The sequence below is a fragment of the Nanorana parkeri genome, unplaced genomic scaffold (genome assembly GCF_000935625.1).
Source record: "Nanorana parkeri isolate BGI_ZX_2015 unplaced genomic scaffold, ASM93562v1 scaffold59, whole genome shotgun sequence".
Taxonomy (NCBI): Eukaryota; Metazoa; Chordata; class Amphibia; order Anura; family Dicroglossidae; genus Nanorana; species Nanorana parkeri.
In genome coordinates, this window is record NW_017306327.1 from 497,496 (window position 1) to 520,697 (window position 23,202).

At 41.6% G+C, this 23,202-nt stretch overlaps 1 protein-coding gene across 1 annotated transcript in view; it reads left to right on the plus strand.

Annotated features, from left to right (window-relative positions):
* The window catches only part of CCNI (cyclin I), a 43,167-nt gene extending 20,325 nt beyond the window's left edge, over positions 1-22,842 (plus strand). The window contains exons 3-7 of the mRNA XM_018576190.1: positions 9,922-10,056; positions 11,622-11,696; positions 12,310-12,450; positions 14,076-14,306; positions 21,214-22,842. Coding sequence (XP_018431692.1) covers positions 9,922-10,056; positions 11,622-11,696; positions 12,310-12,450; positions 14,076-14,306; positions 21,214-21,669 — 1,038 coding nt within the window. The 3' untranslated portion in view covers positions 21,670-22,842. The remainder of the gene's footprint in view (positions 1-9,921; positions 10,057-11,621; positions 11,697-12,309; positions 12,451-14,075; positions 14,307-21,213) is intronic.
* Positions 22,843-23,202: the final 360 nt, after the last annotated feature.

The following is a 23,202-nucleotide window of genomic DNA, read 5'->3' on the forward strand; positions in this document are numbered from 1 at the left end:
TGTGGTTTTCGGGGGCCCCCGCTCTTCTGGGGGACCCAGGACCATGGCAAATTCATTAAGGATGGAAAGCAGACCAGGGAACGTCCATCCCCGATTTTGCTCTGTGTGATCAGCGAGTCAGGAGCGCTGTACTCAGTGCTTCCTGTCTCAGCTGTCACAAGCCAGGCTACACAGGCAATCGAGCATAATGCTGTGCTCGATTACCTGTGTTGGAGTGCAGGGGAGACATCGGGGGTCTAAAAGACCCCCGATGTCTCCAAAAACAAAACCTGTCACCTCCATACACTCACATAGGAGCTTGTTAACTTTATTGCTATCACACGCGAGCTAAGTGGAAACAAATTTTAATAAGTGATTAAAAAAAATTAAAACCAACCTTGCTGCCCCGCCATCTGCATGCTAATAAACACGCATGTGTGGGGCATGTATGTGTGCATAAACAACGATTGCCCCACACATGCTAGGTATCACCACGAACGAGAAATTATTTATGGGTCGTGACTTAATGACCACGGAAAAATGTGGGTCTGAGGTTACACGGGTTGAGAACCACTGCTTTTAAAGGACAACTTGTATCAAATGTACAGTTGTCCTTTAAAGAAGAACTCCAAGTTGATGAAAAGAAAAATTAACCATTGCCATGGGGCTACTTCCGCACTGCAAAGGTTAACTGCTTGTTTTTCTTTGGGGGCTCAAATAAAGAAGAAATACTAATCCAAGCCTCAATCCCGCCTGGCTGTTAGACCGCTCCTTTTCCGGGCTTCGGCAGTCTAAGCTCCTCTGATATAATCACAACTTGAGGATGCGGAGAGACATACCACAGCCGGAGTAAAGGGGGGAGAGGTGAGGACTGCCGCAGGACTGAGGACCAGGTTAGTATTTCTTCTTTATTTGAGAAAAAAAAAAAATGTCTACAACATGGAATTCATTAAGTGTTTTTGCTACTTGATAAACACATAATTTAATACACAATTTAAGTTAAAAAAAATACATCTGCATAGTAATGGATGGACTACATCTCTGTGATTAATTACTAAGAATTCCTGAATTGTACAGATAGAGGAAGCTTTCTCAAAATGTATATTGTTTTTATAGAGGTTTAGGTGTATTGTAATTAAACCAGCTCATTTCTTACCCAGAATACAAATTACAAGCATCTGTATAACTTTCATGTATTGCTCTGTTTAGTGTGGGAGCTAAACCATTTTTCCCATGTGGATTATGGGATTATGTTGGTTTTTAAAGTTCACATACGAGACACACTTGATTTCACTTTTGAAGTTGACCACAAAGTTACCAGTTCACTGCGTAAAGTGTATACAGCTACACATGCAGATTATCTTCCAATAATCGTACTTGGTATTGTTAACTTTTCCATCCAGTTCTTATTTACCTGGGTGCTGTCTGGACAATATAGATGGTGTACTTGCTTGATGTATGCATTATTACGTGTATGCATGTGGAGACACAGAACATATAAAGGTTAACTTGCATGGCCTCAGATATTAAATGTTTACGCTAGGGATGCACCGATAGCGGTTTATTTTGGTATCGAGTCCCGATATTTATATTTCGGTACTCGTCAATACCGAGTACCGATACCAGTACTTCCGGTAGCATGGAGCCAGCTTCCCGAGCAATCAGAAAGCCGGGCAGTGTGCCATTCCCAGCTGCCCAGCTTCTTGATTGCCCGGCTCCATGCTGTTTGGCCAGCTTGATGCTGATTGGCCCGCATCCCAGCCAAACAGCATGGAGCCGGCTCCCCAGCTAATCAGGAAGCCGGGCCGCTAGCGATCAGCCGCGACCTGGCTTACTGATTGGCCGGGAAGCCGGCTCCATGTTCCTCCGTGGCACTGCCGGTCAGATAAAATCTTAATTTCAGTATCGGAGCATAGTCGTTATCAGTGTTTCCCTAGTTTAAGGAAGTAATAAAAACAACAACAATCATTTTCTGTCTTTGTTTCTTAAGAAGAACTCCAGGCAGAAACAACAAAGGGTCATTGGACCTTTTCTCATCACAAAGCCTCATCACTAACACCTATAATTTATGGTTGTGGGACACCCTGGTCTACCACCACCATTTGACCAAGGGGATTCTTTGGCCTGTGCAGTGCATTGATATTTTACAGCTTTGACTGAAATAGAAGAATTGGATAGTTTACTAGATAATGCAACATTTATAATGGGTATGCAACCCACTAAGTTCCGGGAGCTTTTAAAGTAGAACTCCGGGCAGAAGAATTATTAACCCTTGCAGTGGGGCTACCTCCCGCACTGCAAGGGTTAAGTGCTTGTTTTTGTCTAGGATCTAAAATAACAAAGAAATATATTTACTTGAACCTCCGAAACTGTAAATCTGCTTAGGTCAAAGAAATCACTTGGTCCAATGGTGGTGGTAGACCAGTGTCTCCTGCAATCATAAATTATTATTGGTTATTGTGTTGGTTATGAGGGTTTGTGATGAGCAAGGTCCAATGACCCTTTGTTTTCTCAAGCAGCCTAATGTATTGCAGTATGGTTATTCTCAATTTGATAGTGTGAAGAGCGCTGATCTATTTCTCATACCTCAAGCAATCATTCTTTTCTGTTTCTGAGAAATATGTCTTGAACAATCAACCTTTGCTATGAGGATGAGAATTTTGAATGTTAACAATACTTGACATAGTAATTTCACATTCTTGGAGAGTTGTAAGGCCAACTGAGGCTGCTGGAGAGGTTAAGAAAAAACCTGCTAAAAATAACAAGTCAACAGGGCGTTGACAGATGTGTTTTGGAGATTAAACTTGTAGATTAGGCCAGTACTCTGAATAACATAGATAGCATAGCTGTAGGTAAACAGAACAGAAAATTATGTAATAAGCCTAGAGAAAATAGTTATTTAATGTGTCCATTTGTGGCCATATTGGGGACCAGTTTATGTTTATGGAGAGTCTCTTGACTGCTTACCAGCTTAGGGAACATCTGTTCAGTGGGGTAAAAAAAAACCTGCCCCATTTACTCTCTTTCCTATATGGTATAGGTGGCCTCTCCATTCCATAGACAGGAATAGCAGCATTCTAAGTGGTGAAAAACGAGACAAACAAGCAAGAACCTCAGAAATAATATCTGTTTTTCACAATGAGAGAGCAAAAGTGATTCTGGGTTTTGTTGAACATATTTTCTGGGTATTACTTCAACTGGCCATCCCTATCACAAGAACGTTAAAGTAAATCTATCATAAGATAACCATGATTTGTTTCGATCATCGATGACCTCCTGAACATCCTAGTTGTCTAGTTGATGCTTTTAAAAAATAAACCGTCCTTGTTTCTATGCTTTCTCCTGGTCAGGATCTTAAAGCAGTAAAGTGAGTATGTCAGTGTTGCAACCAGGCAGCTAACATTTTCAGAAGGGAGGGTCAGCAGTGGAAGCCTCCTGTGTCTTTATTTTCAAGACCTATGGCAATCAACAAAAACAATCTATCTTTAAAGCAAAAACTTAAGTAATGCAGTACATTTATTTTGTTCTATTGGCGGCGCCATCCGCAGTCACTGCGAGCACCCCCCCTCATCTAATTTGGGGTTTCCCGGTAAGGAGTGCGACAAGGTATCTGTATGTTTGTTGCAGCTTGAACCTGTCACCACCGGTGGAGGGCACACTGAGAGGCAAGTGTGCCATAGTGTACAAGGACGCTGTGCAAAACACACTGCCACACAGTGGAATTTAGTTCTACTTTAACTACTTGTACACATGCCCATTGTCTCGCACCTGCTTTTTGGTTGGATTGAACCAAAAACCAACCAGGAAGTGTATGTGATGTTGGAATATCTCCATGAAACAGAGTAGTCTGAAATTCACTCTTTGTCCTGGTTACCATGGCCCCTGGGGCTAACAGTATCGGTAAAATCCAAAATGCTGACCTACCGCCAGAACAGTCCCACATGGACACTTTTTCTAATTACTACTTTTAAGAAGGTATTTCCCTCACTTTGGAAAGCTTTTCTTTCACTCCCTGTTGAGTCTGCAGGACAGGAAGTGAAGGGAAATCTCTATAATGGAACACCGAAACATTGATGGGGTTTTACTTTAACACTTTCCTACTCTGTCCAAAATAGAAAAAAAAAAGTTTACGCTTTAGATCTACTTTAAGACAAACTCATACATTTATTGAAGCGGTTATTCTAGTAATCGTCATCATACCAATTATGATGACACAGTTCCTGCTTTGTAAACTCCTTGAAATGGAGCCATGTGTCTAACCAAAATAAGTTAAGCGTTTCAGACAGCTGATTGGCATGGTTCCTCCTCCTTGCCATTACTCAGCATGATGATAATACAATGTTGAATTTAGACATTGCTAGTATATTAGGAATAATTGCGGGTAGGTTGCCAGGATTTATAACTGATACTGTGCAGGTCTTGTGAACTTTGATCACAGTGCACTGGCAATGTGAGCGACTCAGAAGTGGAATCTGATTACTGCACTTTGCTTGTCTTCCCACAGAATGTCTGCTCAGATGACACACTTCTTGCCATGTCCTATGGAGCGATAAGATAAGGCTAGTGCATGGCCTTTTGCCTCCTTTCATAGCCTGTATCTCATGATCCTAGCTGGAAATTCTAAAAGCTAAGCACGAAATAAAGCTTGCATTAGTAATTACCCAGCAATCAAATGGCGTGACTGCCAGCATTTCTTTTCTGCTTTACACTGATTATGGATGCTTGCATGTCTGCACTGCTCCAGAAGGATTTGTTTTTTGGTCTGTTACATTTTTAATCTGACAAATGAAAAATGGAGCAAAATAACATAGTGATCAATATGGTTTTACCATTAGAGCTAAACTCTAGGCAGATATAAAAGACACAATTTAATGCAGCTTTGTAATTATTGATAATAATATAATAAACTTCACTGACTGTATAAAAGTTATGACTCATTTGAACAGTTGCTACTCTTGCTCTGACAGTCTAGAGCAGGGGCGCCCACAATTTTTTGTCTGGAGATCTACTTTGCATATGAGAAGCTCAATGAGATCTACCAACGAAAAAACACCTGCATTCAGGGGGGGGGGGGAGCATGGAGCTGCAATGGCACCACAGCCACGCCCCTCACCTGCAGTGCGATCGCCCACACCCGGAACGCAGGCACATTAGTGCCTGAGTTGAGGTCCAGTGCGATCTGCAAAAATGCTGCAAGCACTATTTTTGCAGATTGCACTGGACCGGAATGCAGGCAGGTGATCGCACTGTGGGTGGGGGGCATGGCTGCGGTGCCATTGACTTCAATACAACCCCCCGCCCCCTCCTGCCCCTGAACGCAGGGAGCCGGCCGACTTGCATTCCAGTGCGTTCTAGAGGCGCCGGCGTCCTGTCCTCCCATGGTGCTCGTGTGGCCGATGTTGCACACAGGGAGATGCCCTGCCCCTTTCCGTCTGCGGCGTCTAACACAATTAGCCGGCAGCCACACAAGCACCGCGGGAGCATAGCCGTAGCTAGCTCCTTCTGCGCTCGAGGCAAGAAAACGTGCCCCCACCAACAGGCGTGTGACATCACCCAGCGCCCTGCCTCCAGGATTTTTTTAAACAATTTTTTTTATTATTATTATAGCACACAGGGGGGCTTAGCTTCTCCTCTGGATCTCTGCTGCTCTCCCGGGCAGAGGCAGCAGGGGATTCGAGGAGAAGTGAGGGAAGTACTTCATACTTCAGCCGCGGGGGGCGGAGCCGCTTTGACAGCAGCATGTGTGGTGAGGAGAGAGAGAGCCGCCGGCTGTCAGATCCAGGCCGAGCGGCTCTCTCTCCTCGCTGCTCGGCGTGCAGCTGTGATAGCGGCTCCGTCCTCTGCCGCCGGCTGTAGCGCTTCGCTCACTTCTTCTCGGATCCCTGCTGAATACAGATGGAGGAGAGCAGCGGGGATCTAGAGAAGCTCCACGGCAGGAGGAGAGTACATCGCAATCTACCAGGGATCGATTTGTGATCGACTGATAGATTGCGATCGACCTAATGGGCACCCCTGGTCTAGAGTGCCAGGCCACCCCAAAATGATATTTGAAGTAGGTAAATTCTGTAAGTCTGTTGTGCTCCTACGTGCATCTCTTGGAGATCTATGTGGTATTACCTCCCCCTCCCCCCTAGATCCTGTCTCTGAATCTGTTGTGGTCTGCTAATTTGCAATAAATAGTACACTTTACATTCCTTTCTACCTTTTTAATACCTTTAATAAAGAAGGGAATGAGCAAAGTCCATCAGTGTTCCATATCAAACAGTCCTTATTTGTTTCTATTTAAAGAGATTGTTGCCCCATTCAGAGTAAAGGGATAGAGCCCACTCCCCCTGACCCACTTGTACCCCTTTTTCCTGTGCTCATCCACTACCCTGTTCTGCAGTGCAAACCAAGTGCAAGTTCTACTGGTCTTGCAATCATACCGGCATACGCAGTGAAGAGATGTTTTAAAGCAGAGACCGGAGCGGAGATGAGCGTCTAGTTTTGTAAACTGATAAGTGTTCAAGTCTGTTTGATTCCCATGTAGTAAATTTACAAGAGATGGTCATGAGCTCCATACTCGGAAGCACTGGGTATTTTGTGAGAGCTCTGATCGTCACGTACCCTAAAAAACTTTTGGATGGACTTTCCCTTTAAAATAACTCTTTCTGGTATGTGAGCATGTCTATATCTGCAGTGGGACATTTAGGGCACTGCTGCCTCTGACTCTCCTGTATATCTGCAGTGTAAGCTCTAAGGCACTGCTGCCTCTGAATGTTACTTTCAAGAGATTTGGAGTGAAATTTGGTGATGTCACTGTCACTTAATTTGCTGCCCACTCCTTGTTGGAGCATCTGACATGAGGAAGCAAAGATCTGTCTCTACGAATGTGGCAACCTCCATACAGTAAATCAGAGCTCAATTACTCTTTAAAACGAAAAGTAGTAAGTGGTGACATGAGAGAAAAGAACACCCAGAAAAGAGAAGAGTACTATAGATATCAATGTGTTAGAGTCTCGGGCACAGGAACCAGTAAATTAGACCTGCCTTGGAAATGACGCCTAAAGCTTGAAGTTACACAGCCTCCACAAGTAGTGATGTTAGTGGTTTCCCACAGAACATATTGTATGGGAATGGCAATAACATATCGCCAGAAGGTACGGTTTGTAGTGCTGATCATTATTTTGTCAAGATTGCAAAGGCTGTTTTGTCTGCTTAATCCAGGGGCATGACTGCTATTGTACTCCGAAAATGCACATGTAAGGCCTTTTTAATTCTTGAAGCTGCTAGCTTTCCTTGTGACTTATGAACTGCAAGAAAAAACACGAGTAAGCCTGTGAGAATGACAACGATCACGTTTAATTTCAGAGTTTGAAGCGCTTTGGGCATAGAACGAGTGCTTACAGTGTAAACCCTTACATCGCAATTGTGGATGGTGTGATATCGTGTCATTATTCATAGTGAACATACACAGGCAAGAATGACCACACTTTACAGTATATGTCTAATATAAACATGTAAGGTTTTTTTATTTGATATATGACTTGTCTGCCAGATCAGGGCGTAATAAAAAATAAATAAAATCACTGCATCCAACACTAAGTTCCATAATATCGAATATAAGGCAGGAGTTGTGAGACTCCAAGACAACAAATTCAGAAATAAGACTGGTGGCTGGAAGACTGACCATGGACATAAGACTGGTCATAGAAATAAAACAGTCAGAGCATCTAACCACCATATAACTGTTCTGTGTAAGGCCTGGAAATTTAACAATTACAACTGTTTCAACATTCTCATTGCATGGAGTAGGTTAGTAGCTGGCCCTGCTTTTAAAAGAATAGTCCACCTTTGTGACCATGCTTCAAGTTACATCCATATTTTAGGTTGTATCAGGAAACATGGCAACATTCCCCAGCTCCCCACCCTGAAACCACCCTTACCTGAATTGCAGGCTTCTGTTTTGGTCTAAATTCACTGTGGCTGTGCATGTGAACAGAAGACAAGTCCCACCTGTCACAATGTCAAGACTCACAGATCTCAATGGAGCACAAGTCAAGTGAAATTACCACACTTATAGTCCATTGATTACTTCCTCCACCTCCATTTCGGTAGGCCTGTACCTTGCTACTGACCTGGGGCTAGGGGAAAAGTCTGCAGGAGCCTGTTCATTGCACCCATGATGCACCGATCAGATTTGCAATGCTCTGCAGGCTCCAATGCAAAAAACAATAAATGCACATGTTTATTTTCAGTGTGTGTGCATTTATAAATGTATTTATTTTCAGAACTGTGGACTATGCTTTTAAAAGAATAACAGTTTGCCTATATAATACATTTTAGGCAATCGACTCCCCTCCAAGATTGGTCAGTCTGGAATCCATCTTAGACAACTGACTCCTCCCCTTGAGATTAGTTGGACAGAAGGTCTCAGACTGACTATTTTCAGTTGTGTTTGTCAATCCTCATCTCCTGTCTATGCGAGCAATCCTGCAAAATAGTAATTACAGGTAATGAAGTTTGATCCAACAGTGGATGATATGATCCTCCATTCACAATCCACAAGGTGCTGATTTTAGCATAGGCAATTCTACAGCTTAAAAAACAGAACACATGCCACATAACCTGACATTTTGTAAGTTTATTAGTATATGAAAAGCCAATCACTGAATCTCAGAAAATCTCCAACTTGTTAATTTAATTTAAAAAGTCATTTTCAACTTTTTTAAATGTACATCTTTCATTAAAATAATACCTTGTAATTCTGCCATGAAGGTCCTTTCTTCATCCACTTTGTTATAAGCTGACCACAATCTGTCCCTCTCTCCCAATTGATCTTTTGTGTTGTCAACTTGTCAGGTGCACTTTTGGTGGAAACTATAAATGGCTGTGCCGCTGCTCAGGTATATCAGACCGTTGTCACCAATAGGAAGCTAACCTTGAGCAATGACATGTAGCTGCTGCTGGAGCTAGTGCATAATGACAGCTAGTGGGTAAAAGGGGCTAGAGGAGATTGGATGAAAAAAAGGGGGAAAACTTTGTTTTTTGTTACAAAAGAAAATAACATGGCAGTTTGATACTTAATGGTTTGATACACCTAAGGTTCTGTTTATAAAAATGTTTGCATAGCTTATTCGTCTTGCAAATTTATTCTAAATGCATTACTCAGCTGTTGTGAGAATGGGCACAAGCAAATGTTCTTGGTGTAATTTATCTTCTAGTTGAATGTTCTTCAAAAGGTATGTTCATACAGGACAGAGTGAATGATGAAAATACCACATTATGGCAACTAGATGGAGCTGAGGATCATATACAATAAATACATTTTCGTAAGGAGGTATAATGAATAATTCAAGAGAAGGATGGAAGGAATAAGCATATAAATGTGATCTTTGATACTACGGGGATAGCAATGGTTACATTTATATGCTTTTTCCTCCAGTGTTCTTGTCACATGTATTTATTTCCTATGATCCTCAGCTCTATCTAGTGGCCATAACTTGGCCATATTGAAGAGCATTTGACCAGAAGAGAAATTACACTAAGAACATTTGTTTTTACCCCATTCTTACAACATCTGGTTAACTCGTACAAAACAAAGGTATCTTCTGTTTGTACAATTAGAGTTGCATCTACTTGGATGGAGTTCTTTTTCAGTATAATGGAAGGCATAAAGTTGTACAATAGTAGAATACTTACACCTTACTTTCACTTTTCAGTGATGGAAGCAGTGTGCTAGCTGCTAGAATTTCTGACTTGAGTTTATCGATTTGTGTTCAGATTGTGAAGGCTTTGGTCTGGTCAAAGTGAGGCATCTGATGCACCTTTTTCTGTTATAGTCAATTGAAAGTTGCATGCATTCCTGAATTAAACCAGTAAGCTGGACAGAGACATAGTCTGACAAAGTAGATGCTGACAAGGTTTATTAACAAACCTCTGGTTTGTTTTTGTTTTACACAGGATACAGCTATTTCTCCACAACAGCGGGATGAAGTTATCCAGTGGTTGGCCGAGTTGAGACACCAGTTCCAGGTTTACCCAGAAACACTCGCTCTGGCCATAAGTATTTTGGACCGATTCATAGCCTCAGTCAAGGTAATCATTTTGTGTTGTGTATTATCCCCCTCTTGCTTCTACTGAGAAATGCTGAAACATTTAAATACCTATTAAATGTGTGCAGAACAACAAATAGACCTTCATCAATATCCACCCGAATCCAATCATTTCAGTTCCGGGTTGACACCATCTATCTAAATGCATTGATTTCTTTGAAATTGGAGATATGTCATAATTGAAAAAGCATATATTGCTTGAAGTTTTGTGCCGTGATTATTTGATCATAACCTTGAGAAAAACGTCTGCACTCCGGAACCCCTTGGAGCTAAAGAGGGTGCTGTAGTAACCGTGGATGGTGCCGTGTACATCAAGTAAATAGAAAGCATTACCAGCACACCTGTATCTTGGTCAATAATCCATCTTTATTCACGTTTCGGGGCCACACATCCTTCCTCAATTTTTAATATGAATATATGTCAATAAAGAAGATAGATTATTGACCAAGATACAGGTTCGCTGGTGACGCTTTCTATTTACATGATTGCTTGATCAAACACACGTCTAGTCAAAAATACATTTCTGTTTTTAAAGAGAGATTTCTGATTATTTTTATAGGTATTTATATAGCGCCGACAATTTAGACAGCGCTTTATATAGTGCACGTTCACATCAGTCCCTGCCTTCAAGGAACTTACAAATCTAAGGTCCCTATCTCACATACAGTACATGCAAGGCCAATGTAGACAGGAGCCAATTAACCTTCCAGCATGTCTCCGTGGTGTAGGAGGAAACTCACGCACGCACAGGGAGTGACCGGGATTCAAAATGGGGACCCCATTGCTGCAAGGCAGAAGTGCTAACCACTACAACACCGTACTATTATAAAATACTATTTTTAAACCATAACAAAATTACTACAACTACCTTGTAAGTAATTATGCAATAATGTGCCGAGCTGAAAAATCATCAAATATAAAAAGTGAAAAATACAACAATGATTATAGGCTGAACTCAAACCACATAACATACACAGTGAGATAAAGTCCAAAACGAATCAAACAATGCGATGCAATGTGTACAAACAGCATAAGCAGTCCCTTGAAGCAGACTTTATAGTAGATGTGCTCATCAGATCGAGAATCCCCTGTGGGAATCTTTTATTTCTTGCCATTGTGTGAGTACCTGTTTTTATCTAATAAATGTTATATTTTTGGATTGTACGCACTATGTGTCTTTTTCTTTGTTTCTTCTCGATCTGATGAGCACATCTACAACGTGAAAGGATCTAGTTTACTCTGGTATTAGGGGTCTGTATATGCAATTATACATACTGCTTCCATTCTATTTAGATTTGGCAGAAAGAACCTCCTGTGATTGGCCCCTTATTGCATTGCTTGCTTGCTTGCTGCTGCTGTTTTAAAATGTAGTATTAGCCAATTTTACATCAATGGGACTCCTGCAATGCCAAGACAGGGAAAATGGGGTTGCAATGGCAAAGAAAAGCTGAATTCCATTCTTGGGTATGTTTGGATGTAAAATAATGGGGACTCCAGTAATAGGATGGCTATGGATATCCAAATATCATTTTGACTTTTACTTTACAGGCTCATCCAAAATACTTGCGGTGCATTGCAATCAGCTGCTTCTTTCTTGCTACTAAAACCATTGAAGAGGATGAGGTGAGTCCTAATTACACTAATGTGATGGTCACTTAGAAATAGTTTATGGGCATAGGAGTGGCATATCCATAATCTTTCCCTGGCAGTGTGTCATTAAAAAATAACAATTTGGAGACATGTAGGATCAAAGCAACAGTTATGACATTCATGTACACATTTCATGTTTGCTACTAGGCTCAAACTCTGATAGCTGATTAGGTTTCATCAGTCTCATTTGCTTTGCAGCAGTAGTGGCCAGTGAGCTGATTGCAGCTATCCTAGGCTGAGAAGTACATGATATGGCCTACCAAAAGCAGTCAAACAACTAGTAGTATGCTTCCCTCAGTCTACAGTGGTAGTAACCATCTTACTATCTACTAGTGAAAGAAAGAGGGCAATGAAGTGATCTGGTAATACTAAAGTATTTGAGAATGTTCACACAATTAATCATGTGAATATTCAGTTCACTTCATTTAACCAATCAGGTGCAGATGAAGGATGCAAACAGGAATTTATTTTTTCCCCCCGCATGATTGGATAATTGTATTGAATCTTCAATTCAGAAAATACATTGTTTTGTGTGAACATTCTCAAATCCTTTAATAAAGCATCCTCAATGTTTTTTTTCTTGCAGCAGATTCCTGTTCTGAAGGTTTTGACACAGGAAAGTCACTGTGGCTGCTCTCCAGCTGAAGTCCTCCGGATGGAGAGGATTATTTTGGACAAACTGAACTGGGACCTTCACACGGCAACACCTTTGGATTTCCTTCACATTGTAAATACCTTCTTCTTAAGCGTGATCTTATTTTTCAAACTCATTTAGATTTTATTTGTTTAAGGCTGGGTTCACACCTGGGCGTACGGAATATGCGCGCTTCGGGCCGCGCGTTTTTACCGCGATTTGCGGTAAAAGAAACGCGCGACAAACGTGTGTTTCCGAAGGCTATCCAGCTGTATCCTAATGGATACGCGCGGAAATTACGCCCCAAAGAAGCTCCTGTACTTCTTTGGGCGTAGGGCGTTTTTCTGCGCGTTCCTACGCGCTGAAATACGCCCAGGTGGGAACCATGCCCATAGGCAATTATTGGTTTTCACATGTTGAGCGTTTTATAGAGCGTAGGAACGCACTGTAAAACGCCCAGGTGTGAACCAGGCCTAAAGCAAAAACACATGTTTGGCGACCTGGCTCCTGGGATTTGTCCAGCCCTGCCTTACTATGTATATAACTGACCTGTCCCAGGTATAGCCACCACACTCCATTTTGTAAGGTAAATGCCCGGGTGCTCACCCACAAAAACATCCATACAAATCCAAAGTAGATATAGAGGCACTCATAGGTCTTGTAGCAGAAAGACGTCAAAGCATCAGTGTTTTATGGTCAACGTTTTGATGGGAGCTCAGTCCATCTTTCTCAAGATACTTGTTATGAGTAAGATGGACTGAGCTCCATCGAAAAGTTGAGAATAAAATGCTTATGCTTTGACTTCTTTCCATTTCAAGACCCATGAGTGCCTCTATATCTGCTTTGGATTTATATAACTGACCTGTATAGGATTGTTTTTCATGTTACCTGTTTATGTGCAAAATTAATATGGCTGAAAGGGACAGATGCTGATCTACAATTACAGAATACAAGTGACCATTTGCACAGAGGTAGGGATCTGTAATTGGACAATGTATACATTGTGGTCCCTGCAAGTACATGTTTTAGTCTTCCGAGTGATCCCTGTGAAGCACCTTGGATCCTTTGCCCAGGCTGTAAACAGGGCTTTGATACGATCAAGCCCCTTTCTATCCCTGTCCCTTGTCATTCAGCTATAAAAAAAAAACCTGGGCCTCTACTGTGCACTGACGATGCTACTGACATTTTATAAACATAAAAATCATACAGAATGTACTCCCATCATTGTGCCTGGTATGAAAACAGCATCATTGTGGTTGCTACTTTGATGATGTCATCATGCTAACCACAGGGGTACCTTTGCTTCCTGAGTAGAAAATCCTTTCCCCTACCAGCATGCTGTAAAGAAGGACCTTTGCTCTCTGTTTGCAAACGGTGGTCTCACTGTAGACCTCTGACATGCTCCCTGCTGAGTCTAGAACTAGAGCTTTCCAAACAGCAGGGAGCATGAACTTTGTTGACTCAGTGACTTGAGGTGTCCGACTCAGGTGCATTTGTATCCTTTTGTAACCATGTAAGTTCTTCCACTTCAATTAGCGATGATGAGTTACAATCAAAATTGAAGCCAAGATATAGTATACTTAACTGATGATATGCAATACATTCACTAAGACAGTATGATACAGCATATTCATAACGGCTCTAGTGAGAAAAAGATATACGTTGATCTATGCATGATATGTGCTTTGGCACTCATCTCTTTTTCTTCTTGTATGCAGTTCCATGCCATGGCACTGACCAACAGTCCTCAGATGTTAGACAGGATGCCGGAGATAAATCCATCGCAGCACTTGACTTTGCTCACCCGCCAGCTTCTTCAGTGCATCGCTTCTCACCAGCTCCTGCAATTCAAGGGCTCCATGTTGGCATTGGCTGTCCTCAGCCTAGATATGGAAAATCTACTTCCTGATTGGCTGGGGCTTACCATCAAACTGCTTCAGACTGCACAGGTGGGCTGCTCATTCCACGTTTTGAAAGGGATTTCCCCTTTATTTACCAGAAAAAAAAGTTTTATTAAGTTTTCCAACAGTACAAAAATTGAAAACATTCAGACAAACATTTGCCTGTGTGCATAGTCACATATGTACACATTGTGCTGAGGTTAAATACAGCGTATAACAGTCGTCAAGTTAAGCAAAACACACAAAAACTAAATTTGAGCATATTGGATCCCAGTCAGTATCGTAAGTGGCTTATTCCGCCTATCACAACATCTATGCCTATAATTAAGGCAATGGATAGAGAAGTAACACTCTCGTCTATCATGTGTTAGGTACAGTGTCAACCTTCCCTGCCCAAATCGGGCGGGAAGTATATCCCAACCACGGAGCCAGATGAATTAGTGGATAGTACGTTCAACTGTGGGAAACCAATTGGTCCATGGTCGCCAGAGGGCATCAAACTGCTTGAGTTTGTCATTATTAGATGCTATAGCCCTTTCAAACTTGTAAGGGAGTTGTACCAGGTGGAAGAGGTGGGTGAGGGTTGGGGCCTCCAGCATTTTCCAATTTCTGGCAATAAGGAGACGTGCAGCTAGTAGGACGTGAGTTATAACAATTCTACTACTGGGTGAAAAAATTCCGATCCCTAAGTTCAGTACTGCCAGATCAGGGGTGGGATCGATTCTGATGGAGCTTACAGTTCTAATAATGTTAAAGACCTCCACCCAATATCCGTGGAGGAGAGGGCATTCCCAGAAAGTGTGTAGGAGGGTGCCCACTGCCCCACACTCTCTCCAGCATTGTGCAGAACGTCTCCTGTGATTTCCCCTTTATTTACAAAAAATGTAAAGGCCCCCTTCTGATTTTTTTCCCCCTAGTAACAGTGAACCTAGTTCCCTTATACTGACTGCACGAATGTTGACTGTCCTGCTATTAGCATCACTGTTTTACAAACATTTATTTTTCAGTCAACTTCTGTCAAAGAAAGTGGGGCCAAAAATGTTTGGCCTAACATTCACTGCAAACAAGCAACTGCAGTCTCTGTTGGGGTGTTTTGATAGCAGGGGGCGCTGGCTGTCAGAATACAATAGCTGGAAGGAAAGATTCACCCATCTATGCCATTTAGTGCAGTTGGGTGAATTAAGCCTTTTTCCTTGTTTAGGCCACAGGGCTGAGTGAGAAAAGGCTACATGCTTTAGACCCTTGTACTGACTGTTATCAGAACACTACTCTGGCAATCAGACATGCCGTTAGAAAAACTGCCAGCGTGCTTTGAAATCAATTCAATATTTACAAGAAGACAGTGGGCTTTAATGGTACCAGAAACCCCACTTGTGATTCCATTAGATAAAAAACATTATTTATTTGTACATAATCATTAAAAGCATGTATATCAAAATCATGTTAAAAACACATACGTGTCCATCTTTGTTATTATTATTATACATTGATTATTATACAGGATTTATATAGCGCCAACAGTTTGCGCAGCGCTTTACAATATAAGGAAGACATTACATTGTAAGCATCCCTATTGGCATCCAAAATTAGCCACCTAGGATCTGATACCGGCCTATTTACATAAATAACACATGTTACTACTTTGTGCCATATATACTCTGATGTAGGTTAAGGCCCAGGTATCACCACCGCAGGTCGCTATTTTTTTTTATTTGTACATGATCATTAAAAGCATACAGTATATATCAAAATCATGTTAAGAACACTTAAAAGTGTTTCAAAATTAGCTACCCAGTAACGCATACCGGCTTATTTACATAACTAACACAGGCTACTACTTGGGTCCGTATATAGTCTGATGTAGGTTAAGACCCAGGTATCACCGCAGGTCGCTGTTCCTCTGCGCGTTTCGCAGGGGCTTCCTCAGGAGGAATGGATCCTTTGTGTATATCGCCAAGGCCGTAGACGGAGGACAACAAGGTAGTGAATGCAGACCAGAGTACACTCCGAATGCGACTATTGATGACCTATCTAGAAGCCAGTTTCCTATGGGGAGCCTCAAAATGGATACATGCATAGGAGTACCTGGATGTAAAGCACCCTCGCATTACTTAAACGTAACCAAGCATGGCTAGTAGCAGTAGACATTCAAGCACTTTATAACAGCATACGACACCTTTTGTACAAAACATCCTCATCTGATAAGGTTACATAGACTACATAATAATGGCATGGACAGAGACTAAAAATCTATTGGAGATATTGCTACAACAGTTAATGATTAATGATTTCAACCTTACATTTACTATGCATCGCAATCAAAAACAAAGAACATTTTTGGATACTGTAAACTACATCCAGGAAAATGGCTCATTAGCAACAACTCTTTACCGCAAGTCCATCGCGGGAAACACATTATTGCATGCTATTAGCTCTCATCCCAAACCATTGGTAAGCCGCATTACCTTACAGTGAGTACTTAAGAGTCACGTCCTGAGGATTTTGAACATGAGGCTAGGCAATTACAAAAAGACTCCTGCAACGCAGCTATAGTCAAGCATTTTTGAAACTTGCATATAAACGTACATATGGGCAAACAGAAACAATACTTTACTCAAACCACTAATAGGCAGTCCTGTTTGACACTAAAGTTTCTAACATGATATACCAGCCAACACATAGAAATGAGAGGGATTTTGGAAACACAGGCACCTTTTGTTAAAGGATGCCACTGGTAGCAAATATCTGAGAAACACCTGAATTGGTATTTCGTCATTCCAAATCACTTCGAGACTCTATAATCCACAGCTTCTTCAAAGAGGATGTTATAATCAATCAAATCGACTGATAGGCACTTTTAAGTGTGTAATGTTGGGGAGCTAACAGAGCACTCATACAGGACTTTTCCATAAACAAAAGTCTTTTTATTTTTTTTTTCAACAGCAGATAATCAAGGAAGTCCAACATAAAATAGCACCAAGACCACGTCTACCTCCCCTTAAATGGGAAAATGTCTACCCCAATTAGAGGTCTTCAATCACAGCGATAGAAGATGGTACATGTCTATCCTGGCTCACTGTCGACACATGGGACTTGACAACAATTTCAATGCTTCTTTAATGAAGCTTTTTGTTTTACAACATGCAAAATCAGACCCCAGAGGGGGTACTTTTTAGACTAAAATCTTACGCTGCGAAGCAAGGTGGATTTACAACTTGAAAGCCGGCTTAAGTCCTGGACTTACTGATGTCTTGAGTTTTAAGCCTTTCCTTGAATAGTTTCCGCAAACACGATCTTTGATATATGTCCCATTGTTACATGACAAATCCAACATGTACATTGTGAGATATATATTTTTGAAGACAAAACTATGGATTGATATTTCAAGAAACCGCTAATCTGAGTAGTTTAAGTGTTGGATTCAGAAGTATCTTCATGGGATATAGAGCACAATTCTTGAAATATGTCTCTGCCTGATAACTGTTTGTGGTCATGCCGTGCAAGGATGACACTGCCTTGTTTCTTCCATATGTGGACAGCTAATTTAAACCAGGCTCTTTATGCCTTTTATTTCCCCACATTTAATCATTTATTATTCCTTTTTTTTAAATTATTATTATATGTTGATAGAGATCCTTGTATGAATATAGTTATTGGGTTCCCTCTCTAAATGCAAGCTCTGGAGCCGGGATAGACATGTACCATCTTCTATGCCTGTGATTGATTTAGCGGCTTTTCTAGCTGCTTCCTATTGCCGGCTCCATAAAATTGATCAATGCGCATGTGCGCGTTTTCAGGCGCTTGAGCACTTAATAGGCTATCAGCGGGTGTCTCGATTTGTGATGTGATTGCCTGGGACGCTGACGGCCATATTTATGAAGGGACACACGGCGGGAGCTGACGGACGTGCTGATCTGTCTCCTGCCGTGTTTGTGCAACTGCATGTATCTATTCTGAGGCTCTCCATGGGAAACTGGCTTTTGGATAGGTCATCAATATTTGCATTCGGAGTGTACTCTGGTCTTGGTTCACTACCTTGTTGTCCTCCTTGGCCATATATACAGAGCATCCATTCTTCCTGAGGAAGCCCCTTTAATGGGTGCGAAACGCACAGAGGAACAGAGACCTGTGGTGATACCTGGGCCTTAACCTACATCAGACTATATACGGACCCAAGTAGTAGCCTGTGTTAGTTATGTAAATAGGCCGGTATCAGTTCCTAGGTAGCTAATTTTGGAACACTTATGTGTTCTTAACATGATTTTGATATCTATGCTTTTAATGATTATGTACAATAAAAAAAAAACGTTTTAATCTAATGGAATCACAAGTGGTGTTTCTGGTACCTTTTTAAAGCCCACTGTCTTGTAAATATCAACTTTTCCTTCTGGGCATGGTATCACACACAAAGTTATTATAATTGGCCCACTAATTACTTATTGCTTTGTAATCAATGAAACCAGAAAACTGCCATTTCAGAGAGGTTAAATATTCAATAATAATATGGACTGCTTGCACATGGAGTCATTTTTACTTACTAGTCGTGGAAAGTCTTTTTAAACGTTCACCACAGCATAGTAAATATGAGAATGTACATATTCTTATGTGTGGGACTCTTTCAAGTAGATCTAAACCCAACCTTAGTATCTCATACATGCTTTAACATTTTAATGTAAATGTAAAAGTTGTTTAAAAACTACAGCTTTCCCTGGGGATCCTGCCATGAAAATCCTTGTTCTGGCACTTCCTGTTTAGGATGACAACTGTTTTCCAATTGTGCTCCTGTACTGTCAATGTATTGCATGCTGTCCCAATATATACTAGAATCGGTTGTGTTGACACACATTGCTCAGGCATGGTCCACTGCTGTCACCGTCAGGAAACTGGTCCAAAGCAATGATGTGTGGCTGAAGCTGGAGTGAGTGCATGTAGATTGGAAGTGGCTGAAGTAGACCTGAGGAGATCAGTGGATGAAAACAAAATGGTCATTTTGTATGATACACAGTGCTATAGCTAACCAGATTTAATTAATTTAAGGTTTAGACCCACTTCAGTCTATAAAAAAAGCTTTACAGGTGAAGTGAAAACAGACATAGTAACTTGAATTAATGACCAGCATTAAAAAGATGGCTGTCCTCTGTTACATATAAGATAAGTTTGGTGCAGAACTCTTGAGTGCCTAGTTATTGTAAATAGCACTGTTAAATCACTTTAAAAGTGCGGAGGATTATTTCCTTGTTTAGGATCCTGTCACACCATCAAGAGTGCATTCCAGTGTGTTTGGCCTTTGGACCACAACCCGGCTGGCTCAGTTTGTTTTGGAGTCGGAGGGGGCGTGGCAGTGCATTGAATGGCACCGCAGCCACGCCCCCCTCCCGCGGTATGACTGCCTGCACCCGAACGCGTGGCCTGTGTTCCGGTCCAGTGCGATCTGCAAAAAAAGCTACATGCACTACTTCAATGCACCTCCACGCCTCCTCCTGCCTCGAAACAAAGTGAACCGGCCAGGTTGCATTCCAGTGAATTCCAGAGGCCGAACGCACTCTTGATGGCGTGACTGGGCCCTTAGTGTGAGTTGTAAAGGAAAACTCTAAATTAAATTTTTTTGAGGCTGTGAAGTATAGCGATGCACCAATACTGTTTTTTCGGTATTCGCCGATACCAAATACCGATACCGGAAGCCCCATTAAGGAAGCCAGGCGGAGTGTAATGACTCGCTGCCCGGCTTCCTATTACCAGAAGCTGAAGTATTGGGCTAGGCAGCGGAGAATTTGGGTGAGTACAAGTACTCGCCCAAATACTCTGCATCCCTAATGATGACTGGAGAACATACTGGGCTGTCTAGTAAAGAGCCCAGCACTTGGTCTGCACTTGTTGATTGCTCTTGAAGACAATAGATATACAGGTGAAACTCGATTAAAATATCGTGCAAAGTTCATTTATTTCACTAATGCAACTTAAAAGGTGAAACTGATATATGAGATAGACTCATTACATGCAAAGCAAGATAGTTCAAGCCGTGATTTGTCATAATTGTGATGATTATGGCTTACAGCTTATCAAAACCCCAAGAACCCCAAATCTACAACCTCAAAAAAGTAGATTATTACATGCAATCAATAAAACAAGGATTGTACATAGAACAATATCGGACCTCTGAAAAGTACAAGCATGCATATGTACTCAGTACTTGGTTTGGGCCCCTTTTGCAGCACTTACTGCAATTAATTTTGCACGATATTCTAATTATTCGAGTTTCACCTGTAGGTAGCCCTGTCCCTGAGAGGTGGAGTGGTGTGGGTTGTTCTTCTGAATCATTCAACTTTGTGTTTCCCTTGAGCTCCTAGCCTGTTAGGTCTGTAGTCGGAGCTCAGCAGAAAGCAGGTATCTGAATTCCCGTAATACCAGGCTTGATGTGACCACCTGCTGGCTCTGTGTTCCCTTTAGGGAGATTCACAATCTCTTTTGGTACTGGTGACCATTGTCACCGAGAATAAAAAGGGAAGTCCAAAATGTCAGTGTTGCCCCTATAACAAGAGATTAGGGGAAATCTTTCAGGGGAGACGCCTATCTAAGAAGAGAATTCTCCTTGCGTTGGGAGATTTGCTCATACTTTGTTGAGTCTCTGGAACAAGATTTGAAATGACATTTTCCCAATTGTACACAGACCGCTACAAAAAAAAAAATGCCCGGGGGTTTAAACTCTTTCCTATTCTATCCAAAACTAGAAAAAAAAGGGTTTACCTATAGATCCACTTTATAGGATAATCCTAAGCATGGTATATTGTGGTTGGTACAGCAGCCTGTTATGGAAATTGTATCCAACTATAGAGGTTTTTGTCCTTGAAGTTTTTATTCTCATAGTGACATTGCAGTGTTCCAGTTTTTGCTGTATTATGGTGTTTCTCAGCCATCGGGGGATCTGTCTTTTTACTAGTTCTCTGATCTCTTACAGATGGATAGCTCCAAGCTGTTCCGCTGTCGGGAAGAAGCAGCACGGCACCTTTCCCCTCTGCAGGCTTCCTTGCCTCCCAACGCTGTATATGTCTACAGTCCCTTCAAGAGGATGCTGGTGACCTGCAACAGAGGAGAGTACCAATTCCGTCCCTCCCCTGTCCCAGGGCCAGCAGTCCACAAACAGGGTAAAAGCACACCAGGAGCTCTTATGAAGGGAGCAACTTTCTTCTACCAGCGGCTAGCAGCTCCGGCTGCCTGCAAGCAGGCCTCCACCAAGCGTAAAGTGGAGCAGATGGAAGTTGACGACTTCTATGATGGGATCAAGAGGCTGTACAATGAAGATAGCACTACGGAGACTGGGAGCATGGAGATTGCTACATGCAATAGTGGCCTGTCTAGGAAAGAGGGCAGCATATCCCCATGTCCCCAGTTACAAGCAGTGTCTGTCATGTAATAGCAGCCCTTCACACCCGAAAGTAAGATTCTGACACCTTCTCTGACACCTTTTATAGGCTGGAAGTTCCAGCATCCAGTGCGGTGCATTCCTGGCCTCCTTAACAGGAATGGTGTTGAAAAACCATACAGAATGGTATCCATTGTAGTCAAGGCCATACCATACCAGCTCTGGACAGAGGTCTACGATTCCTGCCTGTTTTCTCATGCTGCTAATTCTAGTTCCATCTCTGTCATTATAATAAATGTAAAAAAAAAAATACATGAAAACAACACATAAAATGAAAACAAATAAAAAAAAACCCAAAACACCTAAAAACAACAACAAAAAAAGTAGCAAGATTGTTTAACTTCTCTAGTGTTGTCAGTTCCATTGTGTTTTGCTGGCGTATTGTATACTGTGCACCTTGACATTTTGTATTTTCGTGCAAGCATAGTCCTATCTGGTGCTCTAGAGTTGACCTTAAGCATTATCTATGTATGTCCAATATTTTTTTTTCTTTTCTTCCTGTGCTTCTGCTTTCTTGTACACTGACCTTACACTAAAAAATATTTCCATTCCTATCCAAGCAACAGAGAAAACGATAACTATGATTCCTACCAAGGTTATTTAGCTGTGCTGTGATAGTTGGAGAGCACTCTGCTTACTCAGCATTGTGTGACTTTTAATCCGACAACCTACTATATGGATTCATCGGAATTCGGTTTAATTAGTTCTAGAAATCTAATCTGTGCTTCTTGATCAATAGCAACTGGCCCTGCAGTGCAGTCATTCTCTGCTTGGAGTGGGTTGATGAGATGTATGGTTTTTTCATTTCACTCACAGGTACACGCCTACCAGATGCTGTTTTAATCTATTCGATACAATCACTTTTATTTGTTGTTTTAACAGTGCACCATGACCTAACCATGGCCGGTTTTAAAGAACGTTCGAACCTTTTGTAGAAACATCAGGATCTTATTTTGTTTCCCTGGGACATTGTTATTTAGAGTTCATAAATGCTGAAATAGTTTGTCCCAGCATGTATGCTTACTTTCTATTGTAAAGCTGTACTGTTCATGACATCATACTTTGTAAAGATCTCTGCTCAGTCTGGGGCAGGCATGGCCTATGGAATCTTTATTTCCCGTGTAAGTTTTTCCTGGTTGCAATAAAGAGTTGCCCTAAATGTAACCTCTTCTTTGTTTCCTTTATTCCTGTTCTTAAAGTGGAACTTTACCCATATCTTTAAGAGAACAACAAACACACCTTGATAAATGTTTAGTAATGACAATCTATGAACACATACTTCTAGATAATTGCCGGCTTTGTATTCTTTGCATACCTTGTTTCTATTTCCCAGTCTTCTGACAGTGGCAATGTTTACTAAGGGCAGATTACTAGCTCTCCTATTACTTCCTGGATTTCTGGCACATGTGACTAGGACACGTGACCACGCACATCATCTTAGGGGAGGAAAATGCCTTTCTCTGAGATGAGATTTCCCAGCAATGCTCTGCTGATGACAAGGCAATCCCAGTGTGCATTGCTTTG